The sequence below is a fragment of the Doryrhamphus excisus genome, chromosome 16 (assembly GCF_030265055.1).
Source record: "Doryrhamphus excisus isolate RoL2022-K1 chromosome 16, RoL_Dexc_1.0, whole genome shotgun sequence".
Lineage (NCBI taxonomy): Eukaryota > Metazoa > Chordata > Actinopteri > Syngnathiformes > Syngnathidae > Doryrhamphus > Doryrhamphus excisus.
This window is the reverse complement of record NC_080481.1, coordinates 2,110,001-2,131,459: the sequence shown is the minus strand read 5'-3', so window position 1 is coordinate 2,131,459 and position 21,459 is coordinate 2,110,001. Positions and strand designations below refer to the sequence as shown.

Genomic DNA, 21,459 nt, shown 5'->3' with positions numbered 1-21,459 from the left:
GTTGGAAGCCATTTATAGCATGTTTGGTAAATATACCTGTGACCAACGAGCATCTTCGGTCACTCAGGTTTTGGTGGTGGAGTGGTGTTCAAAGTTGGTTGTTTAGTCAGTTTTCAAACAACGAATGCATAAATCTAATAATAACCTATTATTGGGTTATTGGGTAATTATTTCCTTGGGTGAAAATCATAAGCCTTGTCAGTTTCCTTTGTTATGAAGGACCTCCCATTCAGCAGAAGAAGAGCAGGCCGAGCATGGATAAGCTCTTATTTAGAATCCCAACCAGAGAAGTTTTATTTTTGGTGGTTGCAAGCGTTTAAGTCAACATGAAGCTACATATACTACACTTCCAGGTTTCATACATCAGGATGTAAAATGTAAAGTAAAACAGAATACAATTTTCAATCGATCAAAAACATTTAAAATGTTTTATAACTAATTTTATATATCACCAAACATCACCAAAATCTATTTTTAAAAAAAATAATAACTTTGCTTCTATAATGTAAATTTAGTTTGTTAGTCTTCACTTGACTCGGGATTGGTCAAGGCAAACATGAGCCCACGTGACACAACCAGGAAGTGTGAGGAAGGCTAGACCACGGAACTACATTACGTAGAAACCTCATGAACTGTACGTTTTTGTCGCCGCGACTCCGCCATCTTGTGTAGCACAACCTTGTTCGTTTGCGAATTTCGACGTTTTTACTGATGGTTTCTGAAATTCTGGACGGGATAAGGCATTAAATTGCCCTACAATCCGAAGGTAAAAAAAATTGTCAAGCTAACACTTAATGCTTGGGGTGGGGGGAGCTGTCTAGAGCATTTTTATGGTTGCTTTACTTTTACTTACCAACCGCTTGTCGTCTCTGACACTAAAACAGACATTAAAAAGAGCTATGCTTTACTGGATATAATAAACTTTGCTCAAGTTGATGTACAGGTATTCTTTATTTAATATAAAATGCACTTCAGTTGTCTTTGAACCGCTGAGGAGACGTGTATAGGAGAAACTTTGCTGAATTTGCTGAACACATTAACTTGTTGGTGTTGCGTACGGAGAAAATAAACGCCCCCTTCTGGCTGGCAGGAGCTCTGCAGCTGTCGCCTCGTTATTCACTATCACAAAGAACTCAACGCAGAGTCTTTGTTTATAAACAAAGAACTCAACGCAGAGTCTTTGTTTATAACACACATAATGGTATTAATAAAATATCTATTTACAATATGTAATGGGAACTACAGAATATCATGTTTATGTGTAGACATTTGCTTTGATGGCCACTGTATCTTCCTGCAGTTCCTCTTGTGTCCACGGGGAGGCAGTGCAGGCTACCATAGACACGAAAGGGATAATACTACATTATTGACAACACACCTTGGTGATATGATGGCTTACATCATGTTTGTCATTCTGCTACACCTGCTCAACAATATCCAAGCTTTAGATGTTTTATTAACTAAAATGAACTAACATTGTAAAAATGTTTAATATGGAAGGGGCTTGTATTTGTTATGTCTGTCGTTGTCAGCAGAAAACTATTGTGCAATCTGAATCAAGTATTTTTTGGTTTCAGTTTTTGCCTGAGTCCTTAAGTGCTTGAGTAAGCTGAAGAATGGTGGACGGGCAGGTTTTTCTTTGCATCGTGTCTTTTTTTTTTTTCTTCTTCTGCCTGTCATCTGTCATGTAGGCAGAGTTATGTAAGAGGGGAGAGTCTTCCCACCTCCCCTCTCTGTTTTTGTTTTTCTCAATGAGCCAAATGCCTCCCTGCCTAGGCCTCACAGCCTGTCCACCAGGCCCCTTTCCTGGAAACTTCGAGCGGAGGCCACTCAGGGGCAAGCCTGCAGGATTGAGGGGAGGGGAAGGGAGGGGGGGGGTTGTTGGTAGTGGGTGTTCTCTTCTAGCAAATCACATGACTGCAGACCCTACCATCCCGGGCCTGCATGAAAGTGAGCTGAGCACATTTGAACTGTTATTGGCCGTGCTGCTTGAAGTGCTCATGAGCCAGCATGCATGAGACTGCTGTGAAATGTACAACTGCACCACCGCTTGACCTCTTTTTGACACCACCCATTTTTATTTAGCATACGTTTATGTTATTGAGTTATTATCTGAGCTCTTGTGTCGCTTTAGACTAGATCTTAGGCTAGCTACTGTATATGTTAAAATATGCATCCGACCATTTACATTTATATCAGCAACTTAGATTTGATTTAGACAATTACATAACCATAACTGTGGATTACAATAATAGTTAAAAGTCAGTTGCTGTTGATGATGATAATAATAATATAGCTAGCTATACACTGGTGGGCACATTTGTATGACAATTTTCAAATGAGATGATAGTTATTTGAAGAATAGCTGACCGGTTTAAAAAAAAGTTAAAACAGCCATACTACTAATAAAGAAATACATGCAGGGATGAGATGGACTCTTCCAAACACGAGCCTGGTGTACAAAGATCTGAGTCAGTGGCCGCAGTGGCCGCAACGGAAGACACAAAAAAGAACAGCCTGTTGTTTGCATTCCTGCAGCCGTGCATTTAAGGGAAGCACACATGGATTTGTGTGTTAAGAAAGTGCAAAAAAAAAAAAAAAAAGGAGAACACAGCTGGAAAATGTCATGTGGTTTAAATACGGTGCCACTGTTTGCTAAACTAAGTTGAAATTCATTCAACGTGGTAGTGCTGTCCTTCCCGTGAAATGCTGCATGCTAAAAAGATGCCAAAAAGTAGTACTGCTGTTGAGGCCCTGCATTGACCGAGGGTGCTGCAGTCGTATCCTGCACTCTGAATGCTATTAAAAACATTTCTTTCTTATTCAGAAGAACAACAAGGAGTTCAAGCTGAGCTTAAGATAAGCGAAGAGATCAAAAAAGGTCAGCATGTGCAATGATTGTGACCTTCGGTGCTGGAAATGCATTGTTTATTTTTTGTCCTCACAGTGGTTGTTTGCTACACAATAACAAGTATTGTTATTAACCACAGTGATAAAAAAATGCAATCAATAACCTCTACAAAGATTTAAAAAATAATGGTCAGCAAGTCTATCACCAGTCACCAACTAGCAGGGTCTGGGTGAGACTGGGCCGCATCAGGTTTCCCAAAAAAAAACAAAAAAAAACACATTTATTAAAAACAAAAAAATTAAAAAAACTTCGCTTTGGTTGCAATTTTCTACAAGAAAAGCTCTGATAAAACATTCCACTGTTCTCAAATATCTTAATTTTTATTTTTCTACACAAAATAAGATGAAAAATAAATAAACAAATCAAGAATAAAGAAAATCAATCAATCAGTAATAAATAAATATAATAATAAAACGGCAAATAATGAAAACTTAAAAAAACACATATAGTTGGTGGGCAGACATTATTTTTTTCAGATTAAAATGAACAAAGCATCATTAGAGCCCTGTAGACATGACAAAACACGACTATAGTCACATTTATACTTTTTTTTATTTACAACATATTGCGCAACTGCAGGGTCTTGTGACACATGCTAACTCACAAACTAGACAGCTAGCGACCTAAACAGTAGCCTCCAAGTTTATTTCCTTTAAACTTAAAAAGCCAAAAACTTACCGCTTCCACACGGATAGGGAGGATAATAACATTAAACTTTCATATCAAGGCGGGGGCCTCAAACTAGTGTCCTGCGGGCTACATTTGGCCCGCGGGCCGCGTGTTTGAGACCCCTGCCTAAGATAAAGTATGACAGTATTTGCAGTAAGTAGAAGAGCTACTGTATAAAAAAAATCATATATATATATATATAGCATGAACGAAAGGAATGTAATATGTATGGTGCATCTTGGTAGACACACAATCTTTATATTAGATAATGATCATTTGTGATGGATCACATGTGTGTATTGTATATTTCCAAGCCCCAAGCGAAAATAGCATAGCACATTGACTAAAGGTTCAATTGCATGTGTTGGTGATGTTGTGTTTATTTATCTTTATCTAATAATAAACACAAACAAGCGCCATACAGCCAGAGCAGCGCCGGAATGTGGCGCGTGCAGGATGAGGAGGAATGCCTTGACCACGCCCCCTCGCCAAGGTCTCTCCAATCAGAAAAGATGGTCGGTTTCAGGGCACCCTCCGAGGCCCAACGGGAGAAAAACAACGCGTCGGATATTTTACAAAACGAATATTTTACACCAAACTTCGCTCCGTGGTCAACTTTTCCGGCGTGGGAAGTCGCGCCAACGCCGAGCTGCGGGCGTTTTTGTGGCTCTTTCCGACCGTCCCGCCGATGTTGTTTATGTGTAGTAAGGGGGAGCTTGAAACCGTCCTCCCTTGCCCCATTTCCTCGGTTGTTTTCCTCCTCGCGCCTGGATTCTCCATGTTGTTGCTGCGAAAGTGACGACTTGGCGGCGACGGGAGAAGGGGGCTGACCGCTCTTATCAACACCAAAATAACTGCGGAAAAACACAGGCAGCGGCCACCGACTGACTCCCGCGGACCCTCCGAAGAACCCATCCAAGTGCCTTTCCCTCCTTTTCGGTGGTCGGTCAGCGAGGGAAGAAGAGCGAGGGAAAACGGCGGGGAAATAAAGAAAGCCAGGGCACCGTATCGACGCCACCACTCTCACCGAGGCGGGTGACAGGCGTGCTGGGTGACTAATTGGGTTGGTCCGCGAAGACAAAAACCCAATGAGGGATGCCCATCAGCGCCCGGGGTCAGGTTTTGAGGATTTTGAGGGCTCTGTGATTGTCAGATGGAAAGTTCTGTTATCACCCAAGTGCAGAAAGAAGACGTCCAAGTGTCACCGAAAACAGGTGAGCTCATTGTAGTGTTGTTTTTTGCCTTATTTCTCTCTCTTTTAACCTACCAGACATGTTAATGTGCGTTTATTTGACTCTTAAGGTACATGCAGAATTAAATCGATACGAGTATAAAATAAAACTGTCATGTGCTGAGGGATTGTCTCACCGTTTGAATGCGAAGCTTCACTATGAAGTTTTCCAGCCTCCATTATAATTTCATGTCACTTCCTAACATGTGTTGCTGTGATTATCGCCGCAACCGTAAGCGTTCCCAAAACCAAGCTGTTGAGTATTTATATGTCTCTCAGGTTGCAGCTTGTTTGGCACAAAACCCATTTCCTACTACGAGAACAGTCAACATGATTGCGCCGCACTCAGCAGCGCCCCGGCGGGTCACATAATAAAGACATCTTATTGGTGTCCACTGTGGGATTTCTTTTGCTTTAAGTCCAACAAAAAACCGTAAATTACCACGTTAGTGTTTGAGAATGCGTATAGAAAAACCAGGTGCCGCGGTACTGACAGCGGAATGCACACCCCCCCCCCCCCCCCACACTGTACACGCCCATTATGACACCGTTCAAAGATTCTGTTGTTTGTGTGCTTTTTCTTGGCCTTGAAAGCGGCTCAGCTGCTTGATTCATGTTTTGCTTGTTAATGTCGCACACAATGCATGCTTGCACTCTGGATGCCTCACTAACTAATCACAGTGTGTTCAGGAAAAGGGTGCTTTTAACTGATAGAATGGCTAGGATTTGTCTGTTGGGAATAATCTCCTTCCCGGGCATCCAGCAGCAAAGGAGATGTGATATAGACTCTCCACCGGTCTTCCCGTGGGAAATCAATAATCAGATCAGGTCACAAATCATGCGGATTGTATTGAAACTCTTGTCCGTACGTGGTTTGAAAGGTTTTTGTATGCGTCTGTCAATCAACAAATGAGGTTGGAGTGCTCTTTGTCTCTTAAACACGTTGAGTTGTGTAACACTGCTGTGTTGTGCCTGCAGTGAGGGTTAGCGCAGATTACACACATGGGGGAAATTCACAGCTGGATGAGCGTACTTTGGGAATGTTTATCAACAGTTCCTCTTTCTAGGAAGCTCGAGTGTGCATTGCATGGAGTGGAGACGCAATTCAACCTGTCACATTGGAGGTCATATGGATGGCGATGACTAAAATCACAATAACTGATCAAAGCCAGACCCTTTTTAGAGGTGTGAGTGCTGGCCCGAGCAATCTCCAAAGGCCTTGGAATGCTCTCCGTCTGTGCTTTCTGTCGAAGGTAGCGCTGTAAAGTGTGTTTTCCCGCCCTCTGTGATTATATAACCTGTATAGGCCATTTCCAGCAGCAGCAGCAGCAGCAGAGGCCCGCCGCATTAAAACCGGATTTTTCACGTTGCAGGGCTGTGTTATCCTACACACAGATGGACGTCGTACGCTTATGTTTGCATGCTCCGACTCAAAAGTACACAATTTAATTCCTGTTGACTGGTTGTGACATGCAGTAAACATTCTCATTGAATCGGTTGCAACTGTCTAGGTCAGGGGTGGGCAAACTACGGCCCCGGGGGCCACATCCGGCCCGCCAAGTGTTTGAATACGGCCCGCCCGTTCTTTCCAAAGTTTTCATTTAAATCAACATACAACCTGGAATCATGGCTTGAGCCAACCTTTTCATGGTTGAAGTAGCTGACTTATCAATTTTCGTTATTTGATCCTGAAAAAAGGAACACAAGCTCATAATAATAATCATAATAACAATAATAACAACAATTAGAATAATAATTATTATTATTAACCAAATAATAATAATATTATTATTATTATTAAAATTTAAATTATAAGGCACTTTACATCAAATAAATGATCTCAAAGTATATATATAGCAGACTCCATGGCACTTAAAATATATAGTCTGATCCCCCCCCGTCAATTTTCTTAAATCAATGCGGCCCCCCGAGTCCAAAAGTTTGCCCACCCCTGGTCTAGGTTGCTGTAGAACACGTTCCGAGTCTCATCCGACTGAACATGCTTTATTAGTTCACGCTCGAAGACGAAACAGAGCTGCAGTTGTGACCGCCAATGTATGTTTCCGTGTAAAAATAACCCCCACACTTTAAAATCCCAATCCTCTATATCTCTCTTCTCTGTGTCTGAACAGGCCAGGTGAGCCGCGCGGCCCTGAAGCAGCCTCGGAGTTGTAACATCTTCAAAGCACTCTTCTGCTGCCTCCAAGCTCAGGATGGCCCCAAACCACACCCGCCACTGCCGCCACCTTCCCAGCAGGCCTTGCCGGAGGCACAGGAAAATGGGGCAGTTGTCAAGGTAATGCAAATTTCATTCCATAAACAATTTTGAATTGCTCACATCAGTCTGCACGAGACGTAAACACTCCGGACAAATCATTAGACACACCCGCACAATCAGATCCAGTAAGATCCAGCTCTATATTAAAAATTCAACATCACTGCAAATCAAAACCACAATAATATTAACATATTGTTGAATTAATACCCTTTAACAGTGTTCATCAAAACTATACATCTGCATATCATTGTCTTTATGTCAGGATGTTTCACTAAACATGTGAGAACCAAATCTTAAGCCTGCATGTGAGCGGCCACAATTAGATTTTTAGTGCCATTTAAGGGACATATTCATAAGTTCCCACAGCATCCACGCAGCCCGCTAACCTGCTTGACTTAAAGTTGCACCAAGCTCTTTGCCACTCAACAATATGCATGTTATCAAATCAATATCAGTCTGGCAGCAGGCATAAAAAGCAAAGTTCAGAGTGATAAATACTTTGAATTGTAAATATTTGTATATGTCCCGTGTGTTATGGTTAGAAAATATACATTTATAGAACTCAAATTGCTATAAAAAAGGAAGACAACTTCAACCACAAATAAATAATTTGCAATATTTCTGACATTCATTTGCACAAATATGGTGTTTTTTTCTAGTTTCCGAGCCTTTTCATGATATCCAGTGAAGTTTGGATGTTGACTTAATAAATATCTTCACCATAAACAAGGAGGCTTTGATTTTCACATGAATTATAGAGTTTGTGAGTGTCTTGTTCTTTATTGGAAAACAAAGCACACACTGGCCAAATGACTGAGATGTACTTATATGATAGTAGCATTCAAAAGTATTTGTGCGTCCCCAGTTGTGTGAACCTAGCCTCCTGCCTGAGGTGAAGGCCCAGGACCAAGGGAAGATCTGTGTGGTCATAGATCTGGATGAGACGCTTGTACACAGCTCTTTCAAGGTGGGGAAAAAATGTTGTTGATTCAGAATGCAATAACAATGAGTATCATTTAGTACACAATTGTGAACGAATGTTTTTTAAATATTTGTGCAAAAACATGAAGTACATTATGTTTGTGCGGTCTATGCCTTGTTATTTATGGCAGCGGTACGGCACCTAAGTGTTCGGCTGTTATGTAACGCCATGTGAGCGTACACACGGGGGTTCACGAGAATGCAACATGCCAACCGTCTCCCCTCTGTTTCCTTTCCAGCCGATTAGCAATGCAGACTTTATCGTGCCTGTTGAGATAGAAGGGACGACACACCAGGTAAAAAAATAAATAAATGTGCAAGTATGTGGCTCATTAGGGGCATGGGTATGGGGGGGTCGGGTTTGTGCTGATGTGTTTGCAGCAAGTCACTCAGCTGAGAAGGAATGGGTCGCCTGACTGATGGCTGCTCTGCAGAGACCTCTAGTGGCCAGATGTTGAACAAGGAGTCACACCTGGAAGGGAACAGCAGCAATAGCAGGAAGAACCTCATCCTAGATAATCCCTTGTGCATTTTACTGCTGAAGCTAAGACCTATACAACATGTGAAAATGTCCTTGACTGGAATGTCGTGTACTGGTAAGGAATTCTGTGCGGGCCTCTGCCTGGTTCAAGTAATCCAGGATAGGCTGGTTACACTGGCACGGCCTATTCTTGATCACTTGTTTCAGGATGTGGCCATTAGCAGCTCATGGAGGGAAAGAATGCTTCCGATTGTAAATGAAATAATCTTTTTCCACATGATACGTTCACTGACCATGACATTAACCGACACTTCTGCGTTCACAGGTGTACGTCCTGAAGAGACCGTACGTTGACAAGTTCCTGCAGCGAATGGGGGAGCTTTTTGAGTGTGTGCTGTTCACTGCCAGTCTGGCCAAGGTAAGAGCCTCCCAGTTTCCCAGTTTTCCCAGTCCACTCACTCCACGTGTGTTTATGTCAGCTGTGGTTTAATGTTTGATCCCATTTTGTGTCCCCTCGCGCAATCTCACACTGCTATAACAGCTGCCTTAACAGGCTTTATTTGTGTGTTCATACTGTAGTTGTGGGAAGCGTTAGCTAGCTTCCTCAGTAGCCCCACCCCCCCCTCACCTTCTCCCAACTCTCCCCTGGCCTCCACCAGTACGCTGACCCAGTGACAGATCTGCTGGACCAGTGCGGTGTGTTCCGGACTCGGCTATTCCGGGAATCTTGTGTCTTCCATCAAGGCTGCTATGTCAAAGATCTGAGCCGCCTCGGCCGGGATCTCCACAAAACCCTAATCTTGGATAATTCTCCCGCTTCCTACATCTTTCACCCAAATAATGCTGTGAGTTGAAATCTGCTTTAAGCAACTTATCTGTTGTTTAATGACAAGCAAGTACTTCATTTGTTAATTTGGCAGAATGAAACATTATGAGTAAAAGTGGCAATATCTTATTTGGATCATTATAACACTAAATTGTTTTGTTATATTTTGTTGGTTGAAAAGTAGATGGAGAATGTGTCATATTAGATATTAAATATATTTGGTCTCATTTGAATGCATATAGTTCCTTTAATTTTACAGCTTCAGACATATTTTAAACAAGATGTAGAATTAATTGAAACCACATTTTTTTGGTGAAAATCTGTTTTGAGTGCTGACAGCATCCGCGTGTCACCCTCAGGTCCCTGTGTTGTCGTGGTTTGATGACGTGGATGATGCTGAACTCCTCAACCTTCTGCCCGTGTTTGAAGAACTTAGCCAAGCGGATAACGTTTACACCCAGTTGGACCAGTTTCGCGGACATTAAAACTGCTCAGTGAGCAGCCTTTTGTTGAGCTCCTTCGCCACAGCTGCAGGGCGACTGCATATCATCACACTTTGTAACCCGAGCTCTTGGGATGTTGTTTATTCCCACCTCCATACAAAATCCTCTGTTTAGACAATGACATTAGCACGGGCTTAAGGAAAATTCCAAGCCCGTACAGCACAAAGTCTGTGCCTCGATTTCAAGAGTGCATTCAAACGCCTTTCATATGCTTACAATAGTGCCAACCACTATTTGAAACGGAGCAACCAAAGCGCCAACATCCAAATCACTCACGTTGGCGTCAATAGTGAAATGGTTCTTTTGCCAAAGCAGAAGCCTGCATGCTCTTACTTGACCTTTGAACGTCACGTTATTGAGTGTGCCTTTAAAGAGCGACTTACTTTTTTTTTTTTTTACATTTTCACCAGATTTTATACATCATTTTTAATAGGAAAATCTATTTTTTAAATGGCTTTTATGCAAGTCACTTCTGTCAATAATTCCATTCCAGTACTTCAACATCAGATAATCAAAACAAAGCTGAGTTTTTATATGTACTGTTCTAGATTCATGTTTTCTACATGACATTCTTTGATTGGATTTCATACGTATGTTTGGAAAAACGGGGGCGAAAATGTCCCCGACACGACTGTACACAGCAGACACACTGGAATGTGTTGGCACATAGGATGACCACGAACGCCACAGTTTAAATCAAACTTTATACCTGTCTTTTTCTGACCGACTTTTACAAAACAGTGCTCAGATCAGAAATTGTGCCTTTTTTTTAAAAAAAAATGAGACCAATAAAGGTGATCTGCCTGAAAGAGATTTGATGGCCTCAACACTTTTATGCGTCATGCTGGGCATGAGGAAACACTGTCGAGAGCAAGTGTGAAGCCACAAAGCTGTAGTACTTGCATTGTAACACTTGAAACAAAAAAAAATCCCAATTTTTTTATGTGAGTGTTTTTTCTATATTTATTGGCCAAAACCTGTATCGTCCAATAACTGCTCAACATTTTGCTAACTTAAAAGGCTGGCCTTGTGTTTTCAGGTTATATCTTGTGCCTAAAGCTCAATAAGAAGTCCAACTTTCATCAGCAGTTCAATCAATACGTAGACGTTATTTCAGGTTTCAGTCATACAACATTTGTTTTCATTTTAGAAAATGTAGTTTTATTTGGGGTATGTTTCCTGGGTTTTTTTTTTCTGTGACACATAATTCCTAATGCAATTACTGTTTAACAAGTTAAAAAAAAGACAATTGAAATGTACCAGTTGTGATAACCCAAAGTATTTGTCACAAATTGTCTGTGTTTTAACTTCCATATTTGACCAAAATTATATAAAAAAAGCAAGGTGCTACCAATTTAATAAAAATTGGTTCTATTTTCCTGTACTTTTGTGTTTTGTGGTTCTCAATTATTGGCCCGTCCCACTATTTGTTACACAGCCATTAGTAGTTCTAAGGCACTCATTTGAAAAAAAAACCACATAAATACTAATGTGGATATTCATTGCATGTAAAAATTAACATCTATCAAGTTTACCAGCCTGCTCAGTGGTTCAGAAATATTGCAACATTCTCTGAAAGAAGGTCAAAGGTGAGCTCATCATAGGAAAAACAAGTCAGGAAATGCCAGAAATGGCTGGCATCCAATCAGATTGCTTTGATGTCAGGACTATTTTGCTATTGTTGGCTTGTACGGCTTTGAAACAGCTGCTTTGTTGCCTGTCAATTCTCGGTCTACAGTTGCGATGGATTGAATGGCCTGATTTTTTAATAGTCCTAGTTATATAATGTATTATAAAAATCTAACATAATATTTCGTAAGCGTCTATTTATAGGATCTGGGGGTATGGGTTTGAAGAAGTGATAAGTAAACTGCATAGTAGTTTGTGTGTAAACTAATGACAAAAGGATCAAGTCAGAAATACGTGAAAATGATTCGTATTCTTCCAACATTTTAGCGGTGAAGCCCTAGTTTTCTTCTGAAGCAGTGTGGGTTAAAAAACTGTTTGCTTACAAGAGGTGGACGTTCTCTTCGGGTGTCGTACAGACTTGCCGTTGTTAAAGACTGTGGTAGTTTGCGTCGGCCATTTTAGGTGGACGGAGGCGAATCCTCGGCGACAAGCTGGGGGAAGTGCTTTTCATTTTAACGTGTGATATTACCGCACATTCGCATTTATAACTTGCGAGTGACTCTGAAACAAAGTCGACATCCTTTTGGTTCTCAAGTGACGCTATCGTTTATTGTGTCGTCTTTTAGCCGGAAATAGGTCTGCACTTTTCTGGGCGTTTCCATGGTGACATAAGCAGACCACTTGTGTGACACGTCCTGTTTAGCTTCCACAAATCATCCTGAAACAGGGAAGACAGCGCTACACAAACCAACACACCGGAGAGCTCAAAACAGGTGAAATGACTCCAGAAAACATTGGAGTATTGGATATTGTGTTTTGCTGTAATGTTTTGTGCTTAAATGTCGAGATAGTGTTTTCTGGCTACAGATCAACTAGCTAACGTTAGCTTAGCAGGGTACTGTTACGATAGAGCTTCTCGGCTAGCATCGTTAGCTATTAATAACATTTAGCTGCCGACAAACAAGCTGTTGCTCTGCTTATTTTTTCCTCATGTAAATACGTATGCGTTGTGTCATATGTTATGTTACGCATGTAAATACTTTGTGGTGTGTTACTTATGTCAGTCTTTTGTTCGCTTATAATTGTAAAACCAACTGTGTTTTATGTATGCTACTTTAGCACACATTAGTACAACACACAGCGACATGAAGCCAAACACACATTTCTGTGCTGGGTGTATATCATCAACAGAAGACAGGTCAATTTGTTCCATTATCAACTTTTTGGATTAAATGATTAAACCCACGCAGAATGAAGGCGATAAACGAAAGTAACATTCGTGTTTCACAAGTGATAAGGCACCCGGAAAGCTCGGACCAACATAATTGTGGCGTTTTCACAAAGTTTGAAAATAGCAGAGAATATTATATATTATAATATTATATTATTCTGCTGAAACTATTGCTAAAGTGAATTACGTGGGAGATAACATTTGTTGTCATTGTTTCAAGCGAAGCCTCACTGTAACCATTCAATGACCCCATGAACGATTTCCTTCTTTTTTAGTTCTCAGCTTCCTGTTCCATCATGAACGTGTTCGATCGCAACATCAATTTTGACGCTCTCTTCAAGTTCTCCCAAATGTAAGTTATGTGACGCATGTCAAACATGCTCCTAATCTGCTCGTCACTCAAAAACCCTTGTTATCTCAACTTTTTGTCTTGCAGATCTCATTCCACCCAGGTTCACTTGAAGAATGTCTACTCCAGCTTGGCAGTGTGTATGTTTGTGGCTGCAGCTGGTTCCTATGTACATGTGGTCACGCGCCTCTTCCAGGTAATAAAATACACCTTTGGCCTGGCTTTCCACCTTTTGCTTGTGCATCATCTAACTTAGCATACATATAATCAAAAGGCCACTGATGCACCATGGGTTGTGTTTTACGCAGGCAAAAGAGTCATTGTCCATACAAACTTGTTCCGTTTCTTCTTATTTCCTTTTATTACCAAGCAAACAAACAAAAAAGGAACAAAGGCATCGTCTCCTGTTGCCTCTCTTGGTACAAAAACCATAGGCCCACCCCGGTGCATGCTGGTCCTGTGAGCACTGCCTACATAAATAGATATTGCAGGTGCCCATGGTGTTATCCAATGAAATAAACTACTAATTAACCCCAACAAAATATGATAAATAAACAAATAACTAACAAGAAAATATTATCACGTAATCCAAACAAAACAACAACGACAAAAAAAAACTCAACAGATATTAGAAACATAGGAACACACTAGTTTAGCTTCTACACAATGCTTAGGTTGGGTGAGGATATGTATAAATTAGGGCTGCAGATATCGACTACTTTAGTAATTGAGTATTCTACTCAAATTTCTTGGTTAAAGAGCGATAATGAATTTACAAGAAAAAAATAACACATTTTCACTAAATAAGGAACCAATTGATAAGGGCTGCCATTGTGGTATGTATGGAAGTGCTGCATTCCAACGGATACACGTCACGGGTGTTTAGCCACATTTTCTCTTTAACTTTTTGTTTTCCTCCTCTTTCATTACCTTGTCGCTTTCTCTAGCTTCTTCAATCTCCCCATGTCTTGATGCTTTCTTCTTCGTCCTTTGCGTTGGTGATGCACACGCGTTTTGGTGATATAAGCAATTCCTCGAAGCAGATTAAAAAAAAACATTGAATATTTTTTGTAATCATGGTACTCAAATTAGTCGAATAATCGTTCCAGCCCTAGTATAAATATGACCGATAGGATAGGAATTTTTGGTGCCGATGCTGTTGGCTGAAAAAAAAACCCTGAAATCTGATATATTAGCCGATAACTGTTAAGAATGGCCCATATATAAAGAAAGAGCGTTGCTATAGAGAGATACATGCTGTACATGTATTCTTACAATAGCCAAAATACGATTAGTTGTGCACTGCACATGTTGCATCTGACGTACCGCCTGTTGAGTCTTTTGTGGAGTGGCTCCACGTGTTACTCCCCTCTGTAATGAAAATATATACACAGAGTACATTTGGTGGTTGGCATATCACCATTTGGCTGAAAGTGATGATACATAGGCTAATGTGAGGTGTTAAAGGGGACCTATTGTGCTTTTTCTAATTGTCTGAATGTATTTAGAATGTTGTATTCTCGTGTTAAACGATGCCAAAGTTTCAAATAATGAGGTTTGCGGATTTGGAAGTGCGCGCTAAAAGAAGTTTGAGATGGCTCAAAACGCTCTGTTACAGAAGGCGTGGTAAAATTGCCCCTTTGTGATGTCACAGAGGAGCGGCCTTCCTTATATGGGCGTGGCTGTAAGCCAGATAAGCTCTCTGCCATCCCCCAAGGTCTGCTGCTCTGTTTACCAAACAAGCTCACGCAGAAGTTATTGTTTTTGGTGATTACCAACAAAAGAAAAATAATTTCATTTGTCGATGGCATTTCACACATATGACATATGGTTGGGGGGGGGCACCACATTGATGTAATGAGCGTTGAGTCCTGCTCTCATATTATCTGTGTTGTCGCCAGGGAGGAATGCTGTCTGCTCTGGGCTCTCTGGGAATGATGATCTGGCTCGCCATGACGCCACACAACTCTGAAACAGAGAAGAAAAGGCTGGCTATCCTCGCCGGATTCGCCTTCCTGACTGGTACCCTGGCACTTCATGTCATGAGGTGGCTATTTCACCCTCTCACATGACTTAACTTCAAACTTCTTCTGATTGCTCCCTCCCAGGTCTTGGTCTTGGCCCCACTCTGGACTTTGTCATTGCAGTCAATCCGAGGTATGCCAACATTTATGTAATGTTTAACTTCTGCGTGCTAACAGATACACGTCTTCAGGCATTAAAGGGAAGCTGCATTTTAAAATAAATTATCCACAATTAATTTGTCTAAAATGTCTTTTCTCTCTTCTGTGCATTTTAAAGAGAGAGAAACTGCTAGAATGGGGGAGTTTTCACTATAAAGTCCTTAAAAAATGACTAACAATATTCTATTTACATAACTGACCTGTCTATAAACCGAGCTAAGTTGATTGAAGTATGGGTGTGTTAGTTCCTATCAACAAGCTATGTGAAAATATCAAAATACTGCAAGTACTACATATCATGATTGTACCTGTTCACAGCATGCATGGTCACAGCATGTGTGTATATATATAAAAAAAATATAATAGAAATTGATATTCGAAATCTGTGTCTCCCATGACTTGCATTGTTAGCTCCCTTATGCTAACTGGTTTTCTGTTTAGAACACACACAAAGGGGAAAGACGTGTGCTCATGTTTCACATCAGGATTGTGCATGATGGGCGAAATTTAAAAATACAAGAAGTGCAATTTTCCTTGCTAGTCCAGTGACTTATAAGTGACTTTTTCATACCACATATTCATATGTTGCTGTCTTGTCTTATATAAACCGATGTTTTCATCTTTTGTCTCCCCTTTTGCAGCATCATTGTGACTGCATTCATGGGAACCTCGGTTATTTTCATCTGCTTCACTCTCAGCGCCCTCTATGCCAAACGCAGGAGCTACCTGTTCCTCGGAGGTAAAGGAACGCCATTATTGTTGACATGTATGCTTTTCTGAAAATGTCAAAATGTACATCCGCATGCTTACACAGTATGGACAAAAGTATTTGGACACACGCATTTCCATACGGCAGCGCTTCTCCAAATAGCGGGATGTCAGTTCACCCCAGTAAAAGTACACAGTAATAGAGATGTGCAGAACAATGGGAGGATAAATGATGGAGAAGTTTCTGACAGAGGCAAGGAAAAAAGTGACGATAGCCACCAATATGTATTTGCTGGTTGGTTACCACTTTCAAGGTATATCAAGTTTTTCTGTGCCATGATTTGTCATTCCTAGATTCCACTTTTTTGTCAAGGAATCAGGTATAAATGATTAATAATGCTGACATTATCATTTAGTGCTGGAGCCTATCCCAGCTGTCTTCGCGCGAGAGGCGGGGTGCAGCCAATCACAGGGCACATATAGACAAACAACCATTCACACTCACATTCATACCTATGGACAACTTGGAGTCGCTAATTAACCTAGCATGTTTTTGGGAGGAAACCGGAGAAAATGCAAACTCCACACAGAGATGGCAGAGGGTGGGATTGAACTCGGGTCTCCTAGCTGCGAGTCCGCGCGCTAACCACTCGTCCACCGTGCAGCCCCGAATAGCACTCATCATAAACAAATGTCAAAAAGTACCTGGAAAAAAACCCACACATGCTAACTCCACACAGGAATGGCCGAAAGTGGAATCGAACTCGGGTCTCGTAGCTGTGTGGCCTGCACAGTAACCACTTGGCCCTAATTAGGTTACAATTTATTGAAAATGTTTGAAATGTTTATTATCGTTTAATGTTTATTTATTGAAAATGTTTGCTATAAATAAATGATAGTGGCTAAGAAAGTTTGCCACTTGGCAAGGCAGCTTCTCGGGACCCTAGCCCAGTTGCAGCCAGATGTGTAGGCCAGATTCCAACCCTCGATGTGTCCTCACGCTTGTTGTTGTTGCCAGGCACCCTGATGTCCGGCCTGTCCATCCTCATGCTAATGTCGCTAATGAACATGTTCTTTGGATCTATGATGCTCTTCAAGGTTGGTGCCTTATTTCCTACAGCTGTTCATCTCACAGCCAAGCCGGGTTAGCTACGTGTGATCTTTTGGATCTTCTTCCCACGTAGGTTCACATGTACCTGGGCCTGCTCGTCATGTGCGGATTTGTCCTGTTTGACACCCAGCTCATCATCGAGAAGGCCGAGAACGGAGACAAGGACTACGTCTGGTGAGGATGGCTAACTTGTTAGCGTGTGGAAGCTAATGATGTATTTCTACATTGGTGGTCTCCTACAGGCACTGTGTGGACTTGTTCCTGGACTTCATCACCATCTTCAGGAAACTGATGGTCATCCTGGCGATGAACGACAAGGTAGTTTGCCAGGAAGTCTGTTCTCTTTGCACGGCATTGTTTACCAATGCCTGTTACTAGCAAAGTGTCCATTTTGTCTGTGTCATCCTTCCTTCCTTCCTTTCTTCCTTCCTTCCTTCCTTCCAGGACAAGAAGAAGGAGAAGAAGTAGACACGCGTCAAACAAGGAACAGTTTGAAACACACTTGATACTTTTCTCTTCCTTTCTTCAATTAACTCCTGTGGTCTTATCTGATTTGGAAAATAATGACTTTTTCTTTACTTGTTCACCTTCCAAGGGTTTTGAATGTACGTCCATGTAAACTCATGCTAGTATGGTGGGGGTGGGGGAGGGGGGGGGGTTAGGCCTAATGCTGCAGTGAATATGTTTGGCCTGTAGAGGGGAGCGTTGCACTGTCAAGTGGAGCTTTTGCGTGAACATCTTTAATCCTTCTTCTTGTTTTTAGTGCCATGACTAGACTCCTTTTTTAGCGAGTCACCATAAGCTTCAGACCGAGTGTCGTTTAAGTTGAACCTGCTCTACTTTTGCTGTATTTTTGAGTTTCAGCCGATTGGCATCAGATTTCCTTCGCAAACAAGTCATACTCTGAATTACATCGACCAGGACAAAGCGTATTCGATAAGATATTTTACACGAGTTATTCAGCAAAATCTTTTCAACTCGTACAAAAAAAAAACAACTGGCAAGCTTTTCTTCGCTCCTCTAAATTCCATAAAAATCAGTTTGCCAAATAAAGTGAAGTTAACCTAACCTTTTTGAGTGTATACTGTGAAGAATTTATTTTCTTGATGTAAAATGTAAACTAATAATTTGATACATTTGCTCAAATAAATGTGTTGGATGCAAAAATTGCAATTCAATTTCATATCGTCATGATGCATTCGGTTAGGATGTTATCTTATGTACTTAGCTAGTATGTCATGTTTTGTTCTAACATGCTGAGCTAATAGCTAATAGTGATGCTAATAACACGGTATACTTAGTATGTAATGTTTTGTTCTAACATGCTAATAGCTAATAGTGATGCTAATAACACGGTATACTTAGCAAGTATGTAATGTTTTGTTTCAAACATGCTAATAGCTAATAGTGACGCTAATAACACGGTATACTTAGCTAGTATGTATTGTTGTAACATGCTGAGCTAATAGCTAATAGTGACGCTAATAACACGGTATACTTTGCTAACAGCTAGTATGTAATGGTTTGTCCTAACATCCTGTGCTAATAGCTAATAGTGATGCTAATAACACGGTATACTTAGCTAGTATGTAATGTTATGTTCTAACATGCTGAGCTAATAGCTAATAGTGATGCTAATAACACGGTATACTTAGCTAGTATGTAATGTTATGTTCTAACATGCTGAGCTAATAGCTAATAGTGATGCTAATAACACGGTATACTTAGCTAGTATGTAATGTTTTGTTCTAACATGCTGAGCTAATGGCTAATAGTGATGCTAATAACACGGTATACTTAGCTAGTATGTAATGTTTTGTTCTAACATGCTGAGCTAAAAGCTAATAGTGATGCTAATAACACGTTATACTTAGCTAGTATGTAATGTTTTTTTCTAACATACTGAGCTAATAGCTAATAGTGATGCTAATAACACGGTATACTTAGCTAGTATGTAATGTTTTGTTCTAACATGCTGAGCTAATAGCTAATAGCGACGCTAACAACACGGTATACTTAGCTAGTATGTAATGTTTTGTTCTAACATGCTGAGCTAATAGCTAATGGCGACGCTAAACACGGTAAATGTACCTGAAAGTTGAGGCGCCAGTTTTAAATGAAAACATTTTAATTATAAATTTGAAAAAACGGCAGTACGTACAGCGGATCATCTACGTATCATCTAGGCGGCGAACAACAACACATGTTGAAATTGAACAGAACCTAAAGCGAGGAGACTTCCATTTCACAGAAAGCTTACAACAAAAAAAGATGAGAATGATATACATTTTGAAATAAATAAATAGAAATACATATTCATTGAATAGTGTAGCCATTTCTCTTAACTATGTTATTATTGCTGGTATATATTACCTTTTAAATGCATTATGATTTCAAACAGACATTTTTCTGACAACCTTCCGTGGTCGCAAAACAATATCAACATGACCAATATTTGTACACTAAAAATGTGACCGTTTTAAACAATAATTAAAAAAAAAAATTAACATTCTTTTTTTCCTTTTTCGGAGTGCCACATAAAAAAAAAACATGTGAACAGGAAGAGACCAGGATGAGAGAAAACAGACATGTTGCTCACTATCTAGCAGGATGCCACTTGTGCTATTTGCTAGCTTGGCCATGCGTTGGCGGTCCTGTACACATGAATCCAATTTGCACAGAGGTCAGCGACCTTCATTGGTGGTTTTGGCTTCACTTTGTAGGGAAATCCTGAGGAGAAGTCACATTGATCCTTGTTACTGAGAAACAGGCCACAAGGCGGCGTCATACAAGATAACTCCCAAGTTCCTGGATCGGGATTTAGAACCGGACCGGGTGTTTGCGTCATCCTTGGCTGCCGCACGATGACAGACTGTCGTACAGAGAGTCGCTGAGAGACTCGGGCGTTTCCAGAACCTGTGGGCGGCTCGGGGAAAGCGCTTCCTCCGGCCGCTCTCTGAGCAGTTCCAGCCCAGATTCCCGGCTCATTTCAGGAACGCTGGGAGTGCGAGTCTTGCCCCTGCGGCTCATTCCCGACTGGGCCGGGACGGGCAAGCTGCCCGGGTCTCCCATGCGGCTGGAGGACGGACCACCAGCTTTCAAGCTCTTGACGAGGAGACAAGAAAGGAGTATTTTGTGAGAAATGTATGAAATATTAATATACTGCTGATTAATTATTTCACAGGGAGAGAGTACTCCTGTGTTCCAATATTACATAATATGCGAGTGTGGGTTTAAATATGTAACTCCAGGAGGTATTTTTAGTACACGAGTGACGGATTAGTGCACATGAAAACGGACATACCGCTCGGAACGGCGTGCTGTAGGATACCACCTCCTCCTGCTCCTCCTCCACGGCCAGGTACACCTCTGCTGGTCCTGCTGGAGTCTTCAAATTGGGGAAGGTCCAAGTCTTGGAACGGGGAGAAAACATGTTGGCTGCATGAGCGTCTTTGTCTGCAGGGAGAGATATTAAACATGAAAAGTTGAATATTTAGCAGTAAAGTCGTCCTTTAATGTGGTTTCAAAAAAATCAAAAAAATAAACAGGACAATAAATCATAATTAATGTCAGTTTTTCCAATAATATCCAAAGAAATATTCCTGTGTACCTTCACGGACGAGGCCTGCCGGGCTTCTTCCCTCCATCTTGGATCCGTGCTGCACGGTAGGAATCGGCTGTTTGTGCGGCGTGTAGAACTCCTCCTGAGGCGTGGGCTCCCTGTCCAAAGTGCGGGCCCGTCGCCCGGCCCTCCCGGGGGAAGCCGAGGGGTGATGCTCGGCTCTCGTCTTGGACAGGCCTCGCCCTGCCGCGCCGCTGCTGCAGTCGGGTAAAGGGAAGGTGCCGATGCCGCTGTCCAGCGTGTAGGTGGAAGCACCAGATCCTGCCAAAAAACAGGAAGGCATAAATGGATTTTGTGCTACAAAAATCCGAGTCCGGGAGGCCTCCCACAACCAAAAGTTATCCTTTTATTTGTTGCATCGGAATGGATTACTAATGTGGGCAATTCCACTCAAACGACATCCAACATTTTGGGAGTGAAACTTCATGTCTGGGCACGCCTCTACTTCAGAGTAGTACTACCGACCCTTCAGACGAGAGCTGTCCTACCTAGTAAGTAAGCATGACCTGATGAAGACCAGAACAATCCAGTTTCAAGTTCAAGATATACAACAAACTGGATGACCGTTTTTTAAGAAATATATTCATAAATAAATCATACAGGTTTGTGGTTGAATACGACCTATTGCTAGTCCAAAAATGTGACTATTTATGTTAATATTCACACATTTCTTTTGCCCAAATTAAACATTTTCAAGCATGCAGATGGCTAAATTACGTCATTTTCATTTATATATACACACATAC

The 21,459-nt window shown here is 41.2% G+C and overlaps 3 protein-coding genes across 5 annotated transcripts in view; 2 read left to right on the top strand and 1 right to left on the bottom strand.

The window, feature by feature from the left end:
* Positions 1-4,162: 4,162 nt before the first annotated feature.
* On the top strand, positions 4,163-11,264 carry ctdsp2 (CTD (carboxy-terminal domain, RNA polymerase II, polypeptide A) small phosphatase 2). Its single transcript, XM_058050661.1, has 7 exons — positions 4,163-4,794; positions 6,944-7,107; positions 7,955-8,056; positions 8,310-8,366; positions 8,877-8,969; positions 9,211-9,396; positions 9,737-11,264. The coding sequence occupies exons 1-7, from the start codon at positions 4,734-4,736 to the stop codon at positions 9,860-9,862; spliced, it is 789 nt and encodes a 262-aa protein (XP_057906644.1). The 5' UTR covers positions 4,163-4,733; the 3' UTR covers positions 9,863-11,264.
* Positions 11,265-11,946: 682 nt separating this feature from the next.
* On the top strand, positions 11,947-18,258 carry tegt (testis enhanced gene transcript (BAX inhibitor 1)). The gene is made up of 10 exons (XM_058050662.1): positions 11,947-12,282; positions 13,016-13,092; positions 13,177-13,285; positions 14,991-15,111; positions 15,198-15,246; positions 15,914-16,011; positions 16,999-17,078; positions 17,165-17,265; positions 17,334-17,409; positions 17,536-18,258. Exons 2-10 carry the CDS (start codon positions 13,037-13,039, stop codon positions 17,557-17,559), a joined length of 714 nt encoding a protein of 237 aa, XP_057906645.1. The 5' UTR covers positions 11,947-12,282; positions 13,016-13,036; the 3' UTR covers positions 17,560-18,258.
* A 961-nt stretch (positions 18,259-19,219) lies between these two features.
* The window catches only part of nckap5l (NCK-associated protein 5-like), a 40,185-nt gene continuing 37,945 nt past the window's right edge, over positions 19,220-21,459 (bottom strand). For 2 of the 3 annotated variants that reach the window (XM_058050653.1, XM_058050654.1), the window contains exons 11-13: positions 20,702-20,974; positions 20,396-20,547; positions 19,220-20,196 (exon numbers count right to left, since the gene is read on the bottom strand). In XM_058050653.1, coding sequence (XP_057906636.1) covers positions 19,936-20,196; positions 20,396-20,547; positions 20,702-20,974 — 686 coding nt within the window. In that variant the 3' untranslated portion in view covers positions 19,220-19,935. The remainder of the gene's footprint in view (positions 20,197-20,395; positions 20,548-20,701; positions 20,975-21,459) is intronic. The other variant, XM_058050655.1, reaches the window with a different exon arrangement.